Here is a 22,644-nt window from a genome sequence, read left to right as displayed (position 1 = left end):
CCTCATGCGTGAAAATGAAATTAATTTAATAATTATTTGCTTAATTATTGCCATCATCTGGACATCGGAATAAATGATTTCAACAGGGGATTAAATTTAAAATAAAAATACAACATAACATAGATATTCCTGTAAATGCCTATGACGAAAATAAAGCCGGTTTCACAAATGATTTTTGAGGTATTATTGACATAGTTTAGAGATTCCAATCATGTTTTTATATTTAATTCGATTTTGGCAAGATACTACTATGAAAGAATCTCGTAAAAGTGTTTTTAAGGTAATCGAAACAAATAATAAATCTTTTTGAAGTTATACTTCTTCAGGCGCGTTATGAAAAAATCATGAGAGTGAAATTTTAAAATGCGCGCGCATCACTATAACACAAAAGTAACAGGGTGAAGTTGGGTTCTAAATTGTTTTTGCGACATTCATATTTTTTTTGTTTTCTTCGTCCATTATTAGGATAGGCAAAGGGTTCAAGCCCGTACAGCCGTATTCGTTTGTTAATAATTAAATGTCAAAGCCATCGTTGCAAGATTTTTACAATATTTTTCTTTCTACAAACATAGAATAGCACGAGGAGTAAATAATTTTAAGGATTTTTGCTTTGTTAGGCTAAAAAAGTAAAACTTCTTGCGTGCATACATAAGTACACACACACACACACACTTTTTTTATCATTATTTGGGGTCGGCACCCCGAATGTGACTCTCAAATTTCGCATTTTTCGCTCAGTACTGATCTGATCGAAACTGCAAAAATTGACCCTCGATTTGTTGGTGTCGGAGATTTACTTTTATTTTATGTTTAAGTCACTCACAGCATGCTTTACAACTGTGGTGGTGTCTCCAGCGTAGCCCAGGTCTCTTCCATCTTTTAGCAGCGCCTGTCCCCTGGCGTCCACACTCTCTTCCAGCTGCTTGAGGGTACAGCCGTGCCTCTGTTCCGTGAGAAGAACAAAAGACACCACGTTCGTACACATCAGCGCCGTGGATTCCGCCGCGTCTGTTTATTAATAAAATTTCCATGAAACCACTACTTAATTCAAGCGTCGCAGCGTATTGGGTAATATTTGAAGTTAAATTTATTGTAATACTAGTCTGTAAGGTGCTGCATTCAATATATGAATTGTGTTTAAATAATATCAAATAAATCATAAAAGAAATAAACTGTATCAATATAAATTATAGTATATTAGATTTTTAGAGGACAGAGCGTGGATTCAAGGATACTTTGTGAACATGATGGTCGAGATTACTATCATATAACAGATCGACCTGGCCCACATGCAGCATCCGTTAGCGCTATAGTAATCCGTGGTGGCGCGACCAGTAACATTCTGTGCACGCGACCGACCTGGTCGCGCCACCAAATTAATTGCGCAACGAAACGGACACCAGGCGAGTAACTCTCTATAGAGCTGTTTATATCTTGTTGGTAGCGGCAACTGGTGCGCCGCCATGGTGTCCCGGTGAAATATATATGACCCTTAAGTGACGACCGTAATTACATCCCTGCATTTTACACAGACTTTAGTCTCGTTATTAGGGTTCCGTAACCAAATGGCGAAAAACTGAACCCTTATAGATTCGTCATGTCTGTCTGTTCGTCCGTATGTCGCAGCCACTTTTTTACGAAACTATAAGAACTTCACTGTTGAAACATGGTAAGTATATGTATTCTGTGGACCGTAATATGTTATTCACACAATAATAGAAAAAAAAAACAATAATTTTTGGGGGTTCCCCATACTTAGAACTGAAACTCAAAATGTTCTTCATCAAACCTTATTCCTACCAAATATCACATACGTGTCTATGGATAGGTCGAAAATGATATTGGGGTCCCTAATATATATTTTTTTTCAAAACTGAATAGTTTGCGCGAGAGATACTTCCAAAATGGTAAAATGTATCCCCCCCCCCCCACTGTAACTTCTAAAATAAGAGAATGATAAAACTAAAAAAGAATAGGATGTACAATACCATGCAAACTTCCACCGAAAATTGGTTTGAACGAGATCTACTAGTTTTTTTTAATACACTTTTATTAAAACATCGATCACAGTACAACAAGAACTTTGTTTTTTAAACTATTATGTTACTTATTGCTACGGAACCCTTCATGGGCGAGTCCGACTCGCACTATACCGCTTTTATTTCTTATAAAATAACTCACCGTATACCAGATGCCTCCCGATCGCTTCCACCATCATCTTGTGGTCTAGACTCACGTCAGCTCCGTACAGACTGCTGTGGCTGTGGTTGTAAAGTATCTGTCTGTCAAGGTCTACCGTCAAGTTATTGTTGGGCGGCGACAGTGTGTTCTCTATCGGCGCTTTCAAATGGTTGTACTTTTGGAATGATGAAACTAATTCCTGAAATATATTACGGTCAATGAGTTCCTTTTTATCTTCCATCAGTTGATAAACATCTTGATTACGACCGATATAGCCGAATGGTTAGTGAACTGACTACTAAGCTAGAGGTCCCGAATTCGAATCTCGGTAGGTGCAATCATTTATATGAATAATATCTGAGTTTGTTTGTATGTTTATATGCATTTATGTATGTTTAAGTAAGTATAAATATATCGTTGTCTTAGTCCCATAGTACAGGCTATGCCTAGTTTGGGGCAAGATTATTATTATTATTATCTTAACCCCTATCCTCACAATACATATATATGAATACAATGTAAAATTGTTATTTGAATTCATTCAATTCAAGAAAAAAATAAATATACTGTACGTGCCGTTTATTAAGTTAGCTAGAGTTAAGGGCTCCTCCGAGCACAAATTCAAGAAATATTTTAAAGCTTCTTTGACAAAGAAGGCTTACTATAATATAGTAGATTATATGGAGGATAATGATGGATGATTCTTGTCTGGTCCTGCGCAGGCATCCTAAAATTGTATTATATTATACCTGATGACCTGTATAGCCGAGTGGTTAGCGATCCTAGCTATTAAGCTAGAGGTCCCGGGTTCGAATCCCAGGTGCAAGCATTTATATGATGAATATGGATGTTTGTTTCCGAGTCATGGATGTTTAAATGTATTTATGTATGTTTAAGTAAGTATATTGTCCTATTAATATTATAAATGTGAAAGTTTGTAGTCTGGATGTATGTTAGTACTTCTTTAACGCAAAAACTACTGAATGGATTTTGATGAAACTTTACAATAATATAGCTTACACACCAGAATAACACATAGGCTATTATTTATAAAACTATCGCGTGAATTATACTTTATATGGCAAAACATCGTTTGCCGGGTCAGCTAGTATTAAAAATATCATTATCTTGTAACACATAACACAAGCTATATATGCTTAACTTGGGGCAAGATAATTTGTTTGGAAAGTGTGTCAATATTATTATTATTATATTGAATAGGTTAAGTTGTTATATGATTTAAAAGATGGGCCTCGAGTTTCTTATCAGTTCTACTCCCCATGTCAAAACCCCTTTACGAAGTGTTGTTGCAATATCTTATGTTACTGTCATTCCCTATAGTAAATAAATATATTTCTATTTCTTTTTAAATACGCTTTATATCAGCTTCGCTCATATGTAAGCGTGAGATTTACATACTTGAAAATTTTACACTAGTGATGAGCCACACAATATTTTCAATGTTTTGGTCTTCTAATCAAGCATTTTAACTATAAATACTTTAGATACCTAATATTTTTAATACTAAATATTAATAATAGGATTACATAAAAACGAATTCTTCGAACCTACCTTTTTTAAGCTACGTTTTAGGTTTTTTTTTCAGACATCATTTTTGGCTGGATTAAGAAGGACATAATCGTAATTAGGTGTACACTTGAAGAATTTTAGATTAATGATTCACTTTTTTTAACAGTTTAGAGGGGAGTCAGATGTCAGCGCTCACAGTCGGTTGAGCACTAACAGCAGCCTTTTGATATTTTATTCAGTACCGAAGCATTATTAACAAACCTTCAGCGACACGGGTTGATTGAAATCCACCCTAATGCTGCCATGGTTAGTGTTCAAAGTCCTCCAAATGCCTCTCAGCGCCGACCAGAACGTTTCCATCTGCTTCGGCATCCCCAGCTGTTCTCTGACGAAGTTTCCGTCCACCAACTTGTCGTAGTTCAACGTGACCGGCACCAACAGAGCGTCGTCTATCGTACCGTCGAGGTAAGCGTCCATTATCACAGACAATATACCCGCTGAAATTTAACATCATAATATACTGTTTTTTATTTCTATCATTTATATATATAATTTTCCATCTGATATTTAGATTTAGTAACAGCTCAAGTAAATTTCCTGAAATTATAATTATTGAAAGAAAGAAATCAAATCAAATACGTTTATTTCTCCTAATATGTAGTATAGTTTCCACCTTCGCACGACACGCCACAAATTAGGATATCATCCCCACCATCTGGATGTGTGGCGGTCCTCCACAGTGCGGTTTTCAAGGAGCTTTCTTCCACGTACTACAAAGCTGTGGAATGAGCTTCCTTGTGCGGTGTTTCCGGGACGATACGACATGGGTACCTTCAAAAAAAGCACTTACACCTTCCTTAAAGGCCGGAAACGCTCTTGTGATTCCTCTGGTGTTGCAAGAGAATGTGGGCGGCGGTGATCACTTAACACCAGGTGACCCGTACGCTCGTTTGTCCTCCTATGCCATAAAAAAAAGTTACAATCGTACAGCAATACTTATTCTTAAAATGTTAAATTACAGTTGGGAGACAGGAGCTCAAACTAGGTAGAGAACCTGTGCTATCAGCCTCCTGGCCCCCCCACTCTTAACTAATTATATAAATATAAAAGAAAGAAAAATGTTTATTTCAAACATACAGTCCACCTTAATACAAGAGACTAAAATATTATAAGAGACAGACAAATAATAATAAAAAAAACAAAAAATGGAATATTATTTGTACACGTTGCAAAGTTGTCCGAACTCCAACATTTTTGTTGTTTTAAAAATAAGCGTTGATTTCTTAGCGCGTAACACGAAGTGTCTGTCAGATATTATTTTATTTGTTGAACGGGTTCGAGTCCGGCATCGTTCATATTTTTTTTTCAAATTTAATTTGTGTAACTTATCCCAGAAGTGAAGGTTTACACTTTAAAATAATAACAAATTGTTAAGGTAATATTTTTCTTAAAAACAACGCAATCCGATAGATTGTGGCTATACCATAACTTATATGGTAACCCGTTTACCATTGAAATTGTAAATAATCTGTGATTTGTTTGACATGAAAACGTAAAAACACTCTTACCTTCTAATTTGCCAAGCAGGAATGCAAAACAAAAAGCACATTAAGGTTGAACATATATTTAACTTTTTAAATATTTCTCAAACTTCAAGGAGACTAAAATAATAAAACTAATTTAGCGATTTATATAATAACTAGGTGACCCGACAGATGTTGTTCTGTACATAATAAATAAAATGCTATTTTTATGAATTTGTTAATAATATTTCATTACATCGAGAATTATTTCGTAAAATATGCTCCCTGATAATGAAATTCTCTTATAAATAAATTCTCTCATAGAAAATATCTGCATACAAAAAAATATTGGTTATAAAAATATATATTAAAATCATCCTATCTCTCAAGTTGGACTAAACTGCACTCCATGAAGTAATCCCCATTAAAATCCGTTCAAAGATTAGGAGTTCACTGGGAGCAAATATCAAGACACTGGCTTATTATCTATATATATATAATGAAAATGGTCTTTGTTTGAGGCTCTTTCATGCCTAAACCACTGATCGTATCGACATGAAACTACCACCATTTGATGCGAAATTTATCTAATTTATTTTTCGAATTCCAACGTTCCTTCATCAATTTAATTCCTTTTAAAATTCGCCTAGTATATTAATATTATAAAGATTAAGCATTATGGTTACCTTTGGGCGCTTGTGGTTTCCCAGTTCTTGTTCTACCGCCTTCGATAAAGAATTCCAAATTATTATTCGCGGCTAAGCTGTTCAGTATGTAGGCCCTGTAAAAAATATTTATTGGAAACTTTAATGGTGTGTGTACACTCTTTTATATCGTCGGGTGACGGTAAAAAGTTGCCAGTGAAACAAGAATGTTGCCAGGTAAAACTAATTAAATCCAAGTGAAGTTTTACCTGCCGAGTTAAGAAAATATTTTGAATTTGGTAATTTGCGCTTCTTCGAATTCCGCAAAGTAATATGATGACTTTTCTGGGAAAGTTATTGGTATTTTAATGTACTTAGTCTAAAAAAACATCTGATGTATTTTCTGTAAGTGTTTTATATACTGTTAAAAATAAATAATAAGAACCTTCTGTTTCGATTTCGACGAGGTTTTGTCTCTCGCACTGAAATGTAGACATCAAAAATCACATCACCGGTATCCAACAAATATGGGAGAGATGAAGAAAATAATGCGAGCTTCTCCTAGACTGTATTTTAATAATTTTTTTCTGGTGCAACTAAATTCATATTTCAAATCGACGATCAAGTCATCTCCGATCTGCTTGATTCTTTAGTATATGGAGATGTGGGTTCTCTTTGTATCTTCTACCACCGGACATTACGACAAAATGCTAAATACCACCCGCATCACGTTAACGTCTGGTATTCCACAACCGACTGGAAATACCAGCTGCTGTTTTTCCCGAACCGATACGACTTAGGGACCTTCAAGAAAAGAGCATACCATACCTTAAAGGCCGGCAACGCATCTCTTGACACCAGTAATTGCGGATGTCCATGGGCGTTTGCCTCACCATTCCCCATTCCATGAGTCTCATGACCGTTTGCCCCTGTCTTTTATAAAAAAACCAGTGTGCGGAACCTATTCTCCTGCAACACTACAAATATGACTGTTCACACCTGACTGACTGTGAACGCTTTTTTTGGAAAAACCGCACAAGGAAGCTCATTTCATAGTTTAGTTACCAGTGGGAGGCTCCTTTGCAGAAGATGCCGGCTAGATTATGGATACCACAACGGCGCCTATTTCTGTCGTGAAACAGTAATATGTAAACATTATTGTGTTACGGTCTGAAGAGCACCGTAGCTAGTGAAATTACTGGGCAAATCAGACTTAATATTATTTTAATCTTAACAGAGTTTTTCAACAATCCTGACCGGCGCTACATTGTAATCGGCAGGGCGTATTAATTACCACCAACTGCACGTGCTGCTCGTCTGGTCCCTTATTTTCATTAAAAAAATAGTTTTAAGTGGAGGAAAGTTTGTGTATTATTACTATAGTTACCTCAAAGCAGATTTGTAAATGGGATCGCCATTGCTCTCAGAGCCTTCTACTCTTCTTCTGATGTAGAAAGCTCCACAGCCGCGTAAAAACCAACTAAAAAAAAAACAAACAACTATTAATTATCTGTAAAATGACTCAGAGCTAAGAACTTAAAAATATCACTCCATTAATCGTCTGTTTAGAATCTAGAATAAATAATATTCTTAAGTTTGCGGTTCCTTGTAGCTGTAAAATCAAGCTTGTAATTCAACCCAATTTAGAATAAGGTGAAGAAATCAGGCATCATCAATGCCAGTAACATTGGGTTTCCAGCGCAGGGTAGATACTATAGCTCTAATAATAGTAAGTAGTCTAATATTTAGTACATAGTAAATAAAACCTTTTATTTCCTGCAGATTTGAATAACTTCAGTTTATTCTTGATCATGTTGTATATTATGTTCATAAGCACATTGAGGAATATGCTAGAAACTGTGACAGTCATAATGTTAAAACGAGGAACAAACATAAACTTGTTTTGCCTACTACTTGGTTAAGTCGTTACTATAGCATTAAAGATTTTCTCAATGATACCATAGACTGGGAATGTACCGATTACCCTCAGGCACTTTAATTATAAATGCTTATTGTACGATATTACTTTGTAATCCATATTGTTATAAAAAAAAAGCCCGCTTGATTTTCTTGCGCCCCTTCTTCTCAGGGCTGAAGCAGTCTATTTTGAATGGGTGGTGGTGGTTTTGACGTTCAATATGTGATTTTGAATCCTATTTTTATATATTTGAATTTGAATTTAAGTATTAGAATATATTGTATTAATAAGCTTGACACTGCCTAATTTTCTTAATTGTATACTGCAGGCCCTTAGCAAACATCTATAATTTGTTTTTTTTTTTTGTATTCTCTTAAAAATCTTGTAACGAAATATTAAGGCATAAAGGCATTTATTTTCTCAAAATTGATTCCTTTAGAATTCTTTTTGATGTCATTTCTTATGCTACTAGATACTACTACCGCTTCGGAAACCAATGGCGCTCTGAGAGAGAAGAAGCGGCGCAAGAAACTCTCCCAGCATTCTTTTATATGCGCTCTTTTCAATAAAAATATACAATATTGTACAGTCGCTATAAAATAATCACAATCTAGTCTAGGATTTACGACAGAGCCATTTTTTTATAAACCATTTAAATTTATTTATAGATAATGCCTGAACAGTGGCTGGGACTTTATTGAATCTTGATTTTCTTTCTTTCCAATTCCTGTTCTATGCCCAAGGGATCTTGCTCTTCATTAAATTTAAAGATTCCAGATCATCATTAAGCTTTCTATTTTGTTTTATTTTATTATTTGTTATTTCATTCATTTTGTTCCAATTGTAATTACTTTTATAATCTGTATGTTTTGCGTTAGTGTTTAAGTTTAGTACTAATTGATCTTATGTCTTTTTAGTATAGTCAGTTTGATTGAAGTCATGTGTTACACGGAGGTCACAGAAGATCAGCGTTGCAACACATATTTGTGTTCGAACACATGCTGAGGCCCCCTTTTTAAATACCATTCGTTTTTATATTTTTAAGTTGTTTCATTTTGTTATTTGTGTCTGTATGTGTGTGTGTGTGTATAAGTATTTCTTTCATTCAACTGTACTATACCGCCACGCAAGTAACTAGAGATAAAGATAAGTTCTACGGCTGTATCAAACCCACCCAAAGAAAGGTATCCTCATATTGTCACCGGCCGCGACTAAAGGCGGCCTCAGACCGGTGAGATACAGCGTGAAGGTGACCAGTATGTAGTCGAAGTGCGAGCGATGTAAGGGCACGAACACAAGCGGCAGGCCGGCGGCCTTCGCGCGCCGCAAGCGTTCAATACACGCCGCGCGTGTACCGCAGCCGCCGCCCGCGACGCGACGCACGGCCTTATGACACGCCCACCCGACGAACCTGGAAAAAATATAACACATTTGTATATTACTCTGCATATCGAAGCTCATTAACGAATTTGCTAGAAACTGCGACAGTAATAATGTTGACACGAGAAACAAACAAACTCCTTATGCCTACTACTCGCCTAAGTTGAGGCAATATAATTTTTCAAAACAAATGTATTACCAATTTCAAAATAATTGTTAAAAAACGTTTTAATGATGAATGAGTTTAATGATGAGCGAACGCCCTCAGACTGCTTAATTATATTTTTTTTGTACGATACTACATATTATATTGCAACTGCATTAAAAAAAAATCGCTGAGATTCTTGCACCAGTTCTTCTCAGGTCTGCTATACTATTTCGAATGGGTGGTAGTTTTTGACGATATGAATATATTTGGATTTGAATATCCCGGTAGGTGTAAATATTTATATGATGAATATGGATGTATGTTACCGAATCATAGATAGTTTATATGTATGATAAAGAAAGTTTACTGTATAAAATATATCGTTGTCATAGTACAGGCAATGCCTAGTTTGGGCATGATAATTTGTGTAAAAGTGTGACAATATTATTATTATACAACCAGAGGGTTGTGATCTGCCAAACCTTCGGGTATCAGCCGGGAAAATTTGAGCAGTTCCCTCAATTACACATAGATTACGACACCATGATTTGTTTTTTGAAGGAAAAGCTTCTCTAGCGATCTTTTAACATCAGGTGACCGTACGCTTGTCGTCTGCTCTTCCATAAAAAAAGTACGGGGTGCACTCCGGGAGTGTTAACGTTGTGTATTTTGAATATTTTTGGAATGTCTGAGAATAATTTAGCACGAATTGCTTTATTTATCAGTATAAAAGTACTAGCATTTATGTGGTTATGTAGAATATTCATTTTATATTACAAAAAAAAATTAACACTTCCGAACTATTTCAATTATTATTTACATTAAATAGTTTATCTCTCAGAAAAATCAACTTTCATCCATAATATCAACGACTGTCTTACGAATTTTCGATCAGGCCACGTGTCCTGACGCGACTTTAACACTTTATACCCATCCCAAGAAAAGCGCTCAAAACCGCTAAAGAAGCATTCACCTCAAAAGTTTGCAAAACATTCCACAACCAGTTTGGCCAAATAATTAAATCTATTTATGTATACAACATACGTTAATGTATTCATATTCACCCCATTAACCAACGCTAACAATCTTATCGGCAACCCAAAAAAACATACTATTTACATTTTAATTACAACATAAAATTATTCAATACAATTAAGATAACAATAGTATATAAACAATACCTGTCATGAATGGGAGGCTTATTAGGATTGTGAGAATGTTTGGGATATTTTAAATATAATATAAGTTACTTGCCGAAGACAGCCAGCGTCGCAAATATGTCGGTCTCAGTGAGTCATACATCTTTATGCCGTTTGGTTTCGAGACACTTGGCCCGTGGGGCCCAGAGGCATGGAGAATGTACAAAGTACTATCTACGCGCCTCAAAAGGTCTACTGAAAACCCAAGCGCTGGCAGTTATCTCGTTAAGACGTATCTGCCTAGTTATCCAACGCGGAAATGCTATATATAAATATCCTTGAATCATGGCAAACATGCATTAGGGCTAAGATAATTAGTGTGTCTAACGTTCGTAACGTACAACCCTAATGGTTGATAATATTCGAAACGATGGAAGAACTCTTCGGTTTTCCCGAGCTGATACGACTTAGGGACGTTCGAGAAAAGAGCATTCTCCCACCTTAAAGGCCGGCAACGCATCTCTTGACACACTTTCCGTGAGCCTCTTGCCCGTTTTCCCCCTCTTGTTTAAAAAAAAATGTTCGTTTGGACGTTCAGCTCAGATGGTAATTGATACGCCTTACCCATAACAATGCAGTAGCTCAGGATTCTTGAAAAACCCAAAAATTCTGAGCGGCACTACAATTGCGATCGTCACCTTGAGACATAATATGTTAAGTCTCATTTGCCCAGTAATTTCACTAGCTACGGCGCCCTTCAGACCGAATTACAGTAATGTGTAAACATTACAGTAATTTTTATAACAGTAATGTTTACACATTACTGCTTCACGGTGCAGAAACGGCGGAGAAATAGGCGCCGTTGTGGTACCCATAATCTAGCCGGCATCCTGTGCAAAGGAGCCTTCCACTGGTAGAACTTCCCTCCAATATGAATAGTGTTCCGCGACACTCATGCAATTTTTTTTTTGTTGTTATAACAGCAATAGTAAATCACACTCTATGGAAAATTCCGATATCGAACTGCGGCGGTCTTTGAGTAAACGCACGAGACGGAATTACAGCCTTAGTACCAACTCAACTAAAAAGGAGGGCTTTTGTATTGAAATTGTTCATTTTTCATAGGACTCAAGATAAACAAATAATATTATTGTACTGAATTTAAAACGCAATATTATGTTCTCGTTTCATAAGTAAGTATATAACTTATCAATACTTTTGGCCTTCGACTCTTCCGATATTCGTTAATAGCATGATTCACAGTTCGCGATCGGGTTAAAGGCTACATTTGCCCACGCGCCAATCTTATGCATAGCGGGTAGCAACCGTTTGCGACAAATCATACGTTTTATTGTTTATAATATGGTTTATCATAATGATAAACTATTTTTGCATAATATTTATTTAACTTGAACTATTTATATACGGTCAAATACTGGAGCAGATATTTAATGATCTGGTGAAAAATACTTGTTTCATTTATTGTTTTCACAAATTTAAGAGATGTTCTTGTTTACTTTTTTACACAATAGCTGGGCCATTTGGTTTTCAACGATTTTATTGAATAATGTTACCCGTACTTACTTACTGTTACAATATCAGTGGGAGCAGTGCCGGATTAACCACGTAGTAAAACTAGCAATTGCTACGGGCCCCGCGCGAAAGGGGGCCCCGCATATTTAAGGCGAAGAGTAAGAAGAAAGCACGCAAACATGGTGTTTTTAGACAAGTTTTGAGGGTGAAAGTATAGCATTTCGAGCTATGAACACCACTTAATCCTGTTACACATATCCTTAAGTTTTATTAGTAGTTTGCTAATGCTTGCTGTTGGTTATAGTTAACACTGCCGAGCCTTCTTGAACTACCACTTTTCTTTGAAGTTAAACAAGTTTTGTGGCATGGCGTGACGCATTTTTTTGGTACTTCTCTCAGAATAAGTTATTCTTATAGCTTGTACTTTTTTGTGTAGGTTCATTTTTTCAGATTAGTAGTGAATAACGAGGATTGTAAGCATATAAACTGTTTTCCATCCAGGAATTTTGAAAATATTGGCTTTGTTACATAGATGGCAGGCCGGCAGCCGTGAACTCATATCGCTCAAGGTCGCTGGCATTTAGTGTCGCCTTAAACCATCTCTCTCTAACTCATCTCTGCTTGAGCGTAATTTTTGAATGAAACTTATTAAGATGTATTTTATTGAATTTACTTGAAGTCACAAAAACGTGAAACTTTTAAAACTAAGACAATCCACGTCAGACACTCGGTAGCAGACTATTTCCAATGTAGACCAAGTGCTCTCTGAAAGATTTTGCTACGGGCCCCGCGTTTGCTAAATCCGGCACTGAGTGGGAGGCTCCTTCACACCTGTGGGAGGCTTCTTTGCACAGGATACCGGCTAGATTATGGGTACCACAGCGGCACCTATTTCTGCCGTGAAGCAGTTATGTGTTAGCATTACTGTGTTTCGGTCTGAAGGACGCCGTAGCTAGTGAAATAACTGGATAAATGAGACTTAACACCAATGTCTCAAGGTGTCAGAATTTTTGGTTTTTTTCAAGAATCCTGAGCGGCACTGCATTGTAATCGACAAAGCGTATCAATTATCATCAGCTGAAGCTCGTCTCATCCCTTATTGTCATAAAAAAAAATGTTGTTCAGAACCCACCGAGTGTAACGCTCCAATAAGGTATAAGAATATTTGGTACTAATAATACAAACCAACATATTGACCGTGTCAATACTTCGCACCGATAGTGCCAAGTTACGTAATATAATAAAGTTTAGATAACTTAATGTAAATATTATATTTAAAAAAAGTGTAATCTAATTTATCTACTATATTGACATTTTATGCCGTGCATAAATTATAAAATACAACAAATTAGTTGATTATACTGTCAACTGTTAATCTATACTAATATTATAAAGCTGCAGTGTTTGTTTGTTTGTTTGAACGCGCTAATCTCTGGTACTACTGGTCCGATTTGAATGATTCTTTCAGTGTTGGGTAGTCCATTTATCGAGGAAGCCTATAGGCTATATTTTTTTTTTTCAAAATTAGGGATCCGTAATAAAATTGCTATTTTGTAACACAAGGTGTAAAATCGAAAACCTATTTTTTCGTGCGCTGCAAAAACTATTGACAATAGAACAAAATGATGTACAGGCTATAATATAGGCAATATTTTATTACTTATAAAACTATCGCGTGAATTATACTTTATATGGCAAAACAACGTTTTCCGGGTCAGCTAGTGGAAAATTTATAATTTTAAAACTTTTGTCTATGGACATATTATTGATAATTGTTAAAGAGTTAATACGCTGGCCATACTTAAAAGATTCCGGACGGTATTTGAAATTGGAACACATCGAGAATAGATCACATTTTAGTTTTTGTCATTTGATGTTCGTTTAAAACATACATTGTGAAATCGGTTTGAAATCTGTGTGTAGTAAGTGCAATAAAATTAACAATAAAAATAATCACGCCACTACTTTTTAGTAGCTTGCCAATCAAAGTATATTACTTTTAACGTGAAATGAAAAAAAACAATGGCCATTTTTAACGTAAACAGTAGAATAAATTTTGTATTAAAATTAAAAACAAAAAAACAACGGGTGACTGTAAATAATCAACAATAATAGGTATATCTGTTTGTTTACACATGGCATCCCTAATGATGAAGCTGACTAAAGGCATAAAAGGCATTTATTTTCTCAAAATTGATTCCTTTAGAATTCTTTTTGATGTCAGTTCTAATAATTACTAGATACTACTACCGCTTCGGAAACAAATTGCGCTCTGAGAGAGAAGAAGCGGCGCAAGAAACTCTCCCAGCATTCTTTTTTTGCGCTCTTTTTAATAAACATATACAATATTGTAGTCATTTCTATCGCTACAAAATAATCACAATCTAAGTCTAAGAGCTGGCAACCTAATTTTTTTCAATTCTTTACATAATTTCCTTTAATATGACTTAAAATTTATTAAAAAAAAAAAGTATAGGTAGATAACATAAACCTATAGTAGAAAAATAAGTATATTAAAATAAATGAAGCTAATTACGGACAATTTTTTATATGCAACCTATAGTTAATACATAACGTCATTAATACATACACCCTCAACGTTTATTTAAAACTAGCTGACCCGACCGACGTTGTTCTGTATATAATAAATAAAATAATGTTTTTATATGAATTTGTCAATAATATATCATAACATCAAAAATTACATCGTAAAATATGCACCCTGCTGTCGTAATGAAATTGTTTCACAGCAGAACTGTCACACCGTGCGTCAATAAACTCTCTCATAGAAATTATGTATGGACACATCAAAGGAATAACAAATTTGTTGTTTTTATTTAATTTAGCAGCATTTTCCCGTTTATTCACCTCTTAAACCTTCTCTGGATTTCCACAAATAATTCAAGACCAAAATTAGCCAAATCGGTCCAGCCGTTCTCGAGTTTTAGCGAGACTAACGAACAGCAATTCATTTTTATATATAGATTAGTAATATCAAAAAAACCCATAGCTGCATAATCGAACAGTGGGATCCTGTACTATGATATGTCACTTTTTAACTTTAACATTAACAATACGATGGCGCAACAAATCCCGCGGCAAATTAAAGTCGGCGCAACAGCTAATATGATAATTTATTGAAGCAGGCGTCGTTACTTTGCGGAAATCCATAATTATCCAAATGAGACTGATTGAGATGAGAGATTGAGTCTCGCGCCAGAGTTTGGCGAGTCGACATCTCATGAGGATGCCTCGTGTAGAGGCGAAACACGTGTCGAATTGTTCAAAAACAAATATTAGCGGAATTAACACTAAAGAAAGCTCAAAACTCAGCGTAAGAATGTTATTTTTTTTGGGACAATACAATACAGTAACGCAAATTTTACAAGTTGATATTTACCTCAACACATTATTCGACATTGCAGAGCTGATATCGCGCAGCACTTTCATAGCTCTCTCCTCCACTCTCTTCCTGACCTGCTCGTAACGAGATTCACTCTTCTCCCCTTCACATTTTTTCAGCTCCTCCCTTGTCTTCTCTTCGATGGCTCTTTGGAAGCGTTCGTCAATTACCACCTGCAATAATAAAGTGAAATATGCAACGATTTTTTTTACAGCTTTATTTATTTATGGAAGAGGAGGACAAACGAGCGTACGAGTCACCCGATGTTAAGTGATCACCGCTGCCCACATTCTCTTGCAACACCAGAGGAATCACAGGAGCGTTACCCGCCTTTGGAAACGTGTACGCTTTTTTTGAATGTTCCTGTTTTGTTTGGATCGCGCAGTCGTGAAATAAATGAGTCAGCTGCATGTATCTTTTATGGCAACAAGGGATGAGACAAGCAAGACGTTCAGCTGATGGTAATATATACGCCCTGCCCATTACATTGTAGTGCCTAAGACTAAGAATTTTTGGAAACCCCAAAAATTCAGAGCGGCACTACAATTACGCTCGTCACCTTGAGACTTGTTAAGTCTCATTTGCCCAGTAATTTCACAAGCAACGATTACCTTCAGATCGAAAGACAATAATGCTCACATATGACTGCTTCACGGCAGAGAAAGGCGCCGTTGTGGTGCCCATAATCTAGCCGGCATACTGTGGAAAGAAGCCTCCCACTGCTAAATGCCCTTAGTTGCCTCTTACGACAACCTTGGGACTAGGACTTCCCTATTCTTTTAATGTCCCGGGCAAGAACAGGGAAAATAAGGCCCGGGCTCATGCCCGACCAAAATAATATTGTATCAGACAAGGGTAGTACTCACGCTCGGCACGACGTCCTTGTAGTCATACTTGAGGAGATTCAAACACTGCGCCAGATCGCACAAGAAGCGGGAGACGACGCCGCCGTTCGCGAACGTCTGCCGCCCGATGTCCAGGATATTGATAACGGCCCCGGGGTCCGCGACTTTGGCGTCTTGCCACGAGTCCTGAAACACAGTATCACTATACAATTGACGTTTAAGTAGAAAGATAGTAAAATGAAAGGCCCTCCACAGTGCGGTCAAAGAAATTTCTACCACGTACAACAAAGATGTGGAATGAGTTTCCTTGTGCGGTGTGTCAAAAAACGCGCGTACAACTTCCTTGAAGGCCGATAACGCTCCTGTGATTTTCTGGTGTTGCAAACGAATGTGGGCGGCGGCCATTACTTAAGATCAGGTGACCCGTACGCTCGTTTGTACTCCTCGTCCATCTATATATATATTATTCAGGGCTTACTGCCAGTCATTTTACACGTGCAGTCTGTGGATGGACTACAGGCAGCGGACCTATGGTGCCTTGCGTGTTCAATATAACAATGTGCTGAGAGCGGTGTTGAGGAAGCCTCGACACTGCAGTGCGTCGGCAATGTTTGCGGATGCTCGCGTGGATGATTTCTACGCGATCATGCGCAAGCGTGCCGCGTCCATGATGCGCAGGCTAATGAGTAGTACCAACACTCTTCTCAGCGCATTGGCCAGGAAACTAGATAGTCCTCTCTGGAGGTGCTGGGGGGGTGCGCACATAGGCGCCAAGAGGCTCCCTCGGGTTTTTTAGTTATAGTTTTTAGTTATAGAATTAGTTGTTAAGCTAGAAATAAGTACCTACTAACATAGTTTTAAGTTATTTGTCATACTAACACAGTTATGGGTCTAATGGCCTGAAATAAAAGTTTATTATTATTATTATTATTATATATATAAAAATGAATTGCTGTTCGTTAGTCTCGCTAAAACTCGATAACGGCTGGACCGATTTGGCTAATTTTGGTCTTGAATTATAAGTGGAAGTACAGTGAAGGTTTAAAAGGTAAATATATAGGAAAATGCTCGGAATTAAATAAACACAACTTTTCCTTTGATGCGTACTCCGTCGAATTTAGTGACGCAACGGTTTGACAGTTATGCTGAAACAATTTCATTACAACAACAGGGTGCATTTTTACGAAGCAATTCTTGATGTTATGAAATATTATTGACAAATTCATAAAAAAACATTACTTTATTGATTATATACAGAACAACGTCTGTCGGGTCAGCTAGTAAAAAATAAATAAAAGGGTTCATAAGATTATATGACGCCGTCGCAAGAGCATATGCCCGCAGAGACTTTTAACAAATAATACGCTTTAGGTAGGTAATAATTCCTAATAATAATATATTATACTATAACTGAATATTCCTACATTACTACTGAAACATAATAGTACATTTTTTTTTTAAATTTTGATAATTATAATATACTAAGCTGACCCGGCAAACGTTGTTTTGCCATTTAAATAATTTTTAGAAGTAGACCGTTTCTTGGACATTGCTTTATTTTTCAAAAATAAACGTAGCCTAAGTTACTCCTTATTACATCAGTTACCTGCCAATAGAAGTCGCCGGATTAGACGGAACAAACAGACAGACCGACAGGCAGACAGACAAAAATTGTAAAAAATGACATTTTAGTGCATATACGGTACGTATATGTATTCATAATATAAATTTAGTAAAAAACGGTTATTTCAATATTACAAACAGACACTCCAATTTTATTTCAATATATAGATAATTTACACAATATTTTTATAAATTATAGCCTATATCTTATTCTGGTGTGTAAGCTATATTATCGTTTCACCAAAATTCATTCAGTAGTCTTTGCGTTAAAGAAGTTCAAACATACATACAAACTTTCACATTTATAATATTAATAGGATTTCCTTAAGATCATAAAATTACATGAAAACTATTATCGATAATCAATTCAATTGAAAAAATATCTACCAGAAACCTCGTTTTGAGTCTATTTTTGTTTGTGTATGAAATAAAACTAAGTATAATAAATATAACTTCACAACGAGCATATTTTCTGAAATATCATTAAATAAACATATAATTGTTTAAACCGGTTTTTTTTTGAAATAAAACAGGCGCGACTCAGAATTTTTTTTCTGACGGAAGTGACGCTCAGTACAAAAGTCAATTGAAAGAATTTTTTAAACCGTTCTTTTTACATTTTTAAAAAAATATTTCAAATTGCTCACTAATATTTTTTTTAAATCTCCAAGTGTATAATTTGTTTATTTATTTTTGTAATAAATGATGTTTAAGCTTTTAAGATTTTTTTGAAATTTGCTACATTCGTTAATTTGTCTTTAGTTTTTTCGTCTATTATTAGGGCAGGCAAAGGGTTCGAGCCCATTAAGCCATATTCGTTCATATTCAGTAACAACGTAAAATTGTGCTAATAATAATATACATAACCTTCAATTTCTTATTATCAATTATTTTATTTTATGAGTGAAAATTTTTAAATGTGCTAGTATTAATTAATTATAAATATAATATAAAATGAAAATAATAATCAATCAAATAAAATAGCGGAATTCCAGGAACATTTTACTCTTTCATCGATAAAAGAATAAAAGAGAAAATCAAAAATTTGAAAATGAGTAATTGACCTATAAAAGTTTAAGTGTTTTATTTTCTAATGAATAATAATAACAATATATAAAATTACATAATTCTTTGTAAAATATATAAAATCTCACTTGTTAAAATAGTTTTAATTATGTGAATAATAGCATTTTTTTTATTTTAAGTGGAGGAAATGCCAACAAGATTTTACCCAAAAGATGAAGTTACATAGTCAGCGTTTCCGAGAAAAAAAATAGAAAAAAATCTAACAATGCTCCTAACTCTTCAGTAATACGTGAGTGCTTCGTTGGTAACACGGCTTTATTTATGTGATATATTTATCTATCTGTTAATAATTACTCCTAAAGTAAATTATTATTACGTTTTACTTCAATCGCGCGTAAAGATTACACGCACACAGATTTTTTAAACATCTAGTCGCCGAGAGTATTTCTCCTTAAAACGAAGCCATCAATAAATATGAATCCCAAAATCTGTCCCATAGTTAGATTAGGCTAGGTTATCGGGCTCCAATTTTCCGCACTTTACATACACTTTAGATAGTCCATTGTGAGACTGACATATTATCAAAAAGTCGTAATGCGCACTCGCATTTGCCGCGGATGTACATAAGAGGTATGCAGAATAAGTACAGTCACTGAACATACCATAGTGTAGTCAAATTACTATTGAAAAAAGTATTAACTTCAAACGTTGATCGCAATTCTTGCGCAGGCATGAGCCGTAGTATAGTGCGTTGTTCGTCGTACAATGCGGCTGGTTTCATGGTACGAGGTCGTCGCACCCGGCCTGCGCCGGCCGACTCTCATTGGTCGCCGCGGCCTGCGATCATCACGCCACAATGTGTCTATTTTGGAATAAATGTCATTCACGATACGTTGCTGTTCGGTTGCGGATATCGTCCAAATTTTATAATGGCTAACGGCCGTTTTCAATAACGTTTCTCTAGTTACGGATAGATTGTTGTCACTTATATATTTCAAAGCTATCTGTCGATAGGTTATTGAAATGTAAGTAAGTGTAAAAGGGTAGATTTGTCTACCGCTAGTAAGTTAAACTAAGGTTATTGAAAACGGCCGTAAGTCCTGTGTTAACCGGGAAGGTTGAGATTTATACACAAAAGAATTTACTATTACAATGACGCAACTAGCTGATGATATATATGGTGTTTACCGCTATTATCTGCCCAACACAGTGTATGGATAATGATATAATGGTAATAAAATTTTATTAAAACTAATAAAGCTACACATTCCTATAAAAATAGCATAATTTTAAAACCTTTACATACACAATCTAATCTCAGCTTTGCAATTAGCCATATCTACTGTTATTTAATTAGGAAGAAAAATCGCTACAATAACATATGAACGAAATGGATAAATAGCAATATAATTTAGAAGAATGAAAATCTTGGGCAGCAACAATGTAAAAACAAAACCAAAAACGTTCTAATCTTACATTAAACCTAAAAGTAAGTCTAATGTAATTCTATACATTATACATTTAAATTACATTTCATCGAACCATGGAAATAAAATTGGAAATCTTTACCGACCGACCTCTAGCTTTGGATACGACCTCAATCGCATCATTCAATCTGTCATCCCGAGAGTTGATTGATTGACTGATAATAGAATGTCTAATAATCACAACAATAATAAATAATAACATAATACCTCACATAATTACACCGGCAAGCGATGATATAACAGCAGATAAATTCACATTAGTTGATTACCGCCGCACATGTTGGTTACGTGTAAGAATTACAAGAACACTGCCCGCATTTTTTTAAGAAAGTAGGTAACTCTGTAGTTTGAAGGTATCGAGAGAGACCCTATAAGGCGATGGGGACGGCTTGGAAACTGATAGCCCAGTTCAAATCGGTTCAACCGGTTAGAAATAGTAAAAGCCCTTCAGGGTGTAATGAGAATGGAATGGAATAAGCTATTGTTGTCAATTACTATTTCACTGTCAAACAAATCTGCTACAAAGCCAAGCCAACGATACACATGGAGAACGGACCAAGTAATAGCAATACGCGCACTATATTGACCATTCTCTAGAACGTGACAAAGCAACAATTGTGTGTAAGCATTACGAATACATTACTACGTATTAAGCACACCAGACTAGAAGGAGTTAACTAACGGTCGCGCCTTCTTTTAATCCCGTTCACACTTTATTGGTCGCATTTATGTACATCACTCACTTAAATAGAATTCTTTTTATTCGGATTAAAATGTGTATTATCTAAATTTATACATTATTAATTGCAGAACTTTATTTATGCCCATGTATAACACTAATAATAATCAGAAAATTACTACAGTTTCACTGACTACTTTATTTCAAACGTACTAAGGTTACAAGGTAAGTTGTTTGTAGATCACTCAACTTTCCTTCTAGCACCCTATTGATATCTTTATTACAATTTTATTTATGTAGGTCATGTCAATATAGCATATTTTACGAATTTTTTTTTTGCACCATTACCAAATTTATGGACGAAGAATACCCCTAGAAGCGTAGATCAGAATCACAAACAACGCCTCTAGCGTTCTATATAAAAACAGTGGCACTCCGGGAGTGCCGACAAAAGTGGGAACTTGTAAGTTGAATCATCAGGAAATATTGTATTGTGCAGGAAATACTTTTAAATGAAGTATTTTTGGCAACGTCGCGTGTTTCTAATGGTTTTTCCATCTTAAAAATGCCAACTTGTATGTGTATCATGTACATACATACTGTGTATGTTATACATATATTGTGATATATATGTACTCGTACATACTTGTATAAAGAAGTGTCGGTAACAGTGTCGCGAGTTCAATGGATTTCCACTTCTCAAATTCAAATATTTTTATTCAAAATAGGAGTATCACTTATTGAAAGTCAAAAACTACCTCAAAAAAGTACGCCTTAGACTGATTGAGAAGAACTAGCGCATGAAACTCAGCGGACCTTTTGACTTTTCGAAAATACTTAAATGAATGATGAAATACCTAAAGAAGTTTTTCACTTCAAAAATATTTGTATTAGTATAATTATTTATGGGCGATGCAGATTTCTCTTAACACAGAGAAATGCTATGATAAAACCTTTGCGTTCGATTACAATATTATATAATATATTCGAACCTAGGACCTCTAGCTTAGTGGGGAGGGCCACTAACCACTGTGCTATATGGGTCGTCAATTTAAAAAAATATACACACAGGGAAATAACGTAAAGGATAACCCTAAGATAATTTTTATATTACGTCGAGACATACGTTATATACTGTGATAGCTGCTAACACGTCGAAAACTATTTTGAGCAACGCACGCACACGAAAGTAATAAACCTAGCCTGTTCTCATGCATCGTCTAACAGCAAGAGGCTCTATGTATTTATTTATTTATTAGGGTATACAATCCAATTTGACACGAAAACTTATTTAGAATACATATACACAACTTCTAACAATATTGAACATCCAATTATGGGTAAACACAAGATAATTAGATGTGGACGTATAAATTATCTAAGTGATTAACATTGTGAAGTATTTTTTTTCACAAAAAAGAATAGCACCGTTAGTGTAAAAACAAATAAGTCGAACGGCATTTCTCATAGAACCCAGACGATTTAAGATCTGCCTTCTTTCACGATCGGACAACAACATGAAATGTATTTAGAATTAATAATAGGTAACACAACACTACTTTGTGTATTTGCATCAAAACAATTG

At 35.4% G+C, this 22,644-nt stretch overlaps 1 protein-coding gene across 1 annotated transcript in view; it reads right to left on the bottom strand.

Moving 5' to 3' along the window:
• The window catches only part of LOC126979702 (glycerol-3-phosphate acyltransferase 1, mitochondrial), a 70,827-nt gene that overhangs the window by 10,072 nt on the left and 38,111 nt on the right, over positions 1-22,644 (bottom strand). Inside the window, exons 4-11 of the mRNA XM_050829164.1 lie at positions 16,266-16,430; positions 15,397-15,572; positions 8,971-9,207; positions 7,266-7,358; positions 5,921-6,015; positions 3,973-4,208; positions 2,182-2,380; positions 824-1,008 (exon numbers count right to left, since the gene is read on the bottom strand). Coding sequence (XP_050685121.1) covers positions 824-1,008; positions 2,182-2,380; positions 3,973-4,208; positions 5,921-6,015; positions 7,266-7,358; positions 8,971-9,207; positions 15,397-15,572; positions 16,266-16,430 — 1,386 coding nt within the window. The remainder of the gene's footprint in view (positions 1-823; positions 1,009-2,181; positions 2,381-3,972; positions 4,209-5,920; positions 6,016-7,265; positions 7,359-8,970; positions 9,208-15,396; positions 15,573-16,265; positions 16,431-22,644) is intronic.

This window comes from Leptidea sinapis, chromosome 4 (genome assembly GCF_905404315.1).
Source record: "Leptidea sinapis chromosome 4, ilLepSina1.1, whole genome shotgun sequence".
Lineage (NCBI taxonomy): Eukaryota > Metazoa > Arthropoda > Insecta > Lepidoptera > Pieridae > Leptidea > Leptidea sinapis.
Note: the sequence above shows the minus strand (reverse complement) of the source record. Positions and strands in the feature narration are given on the sequence as shown.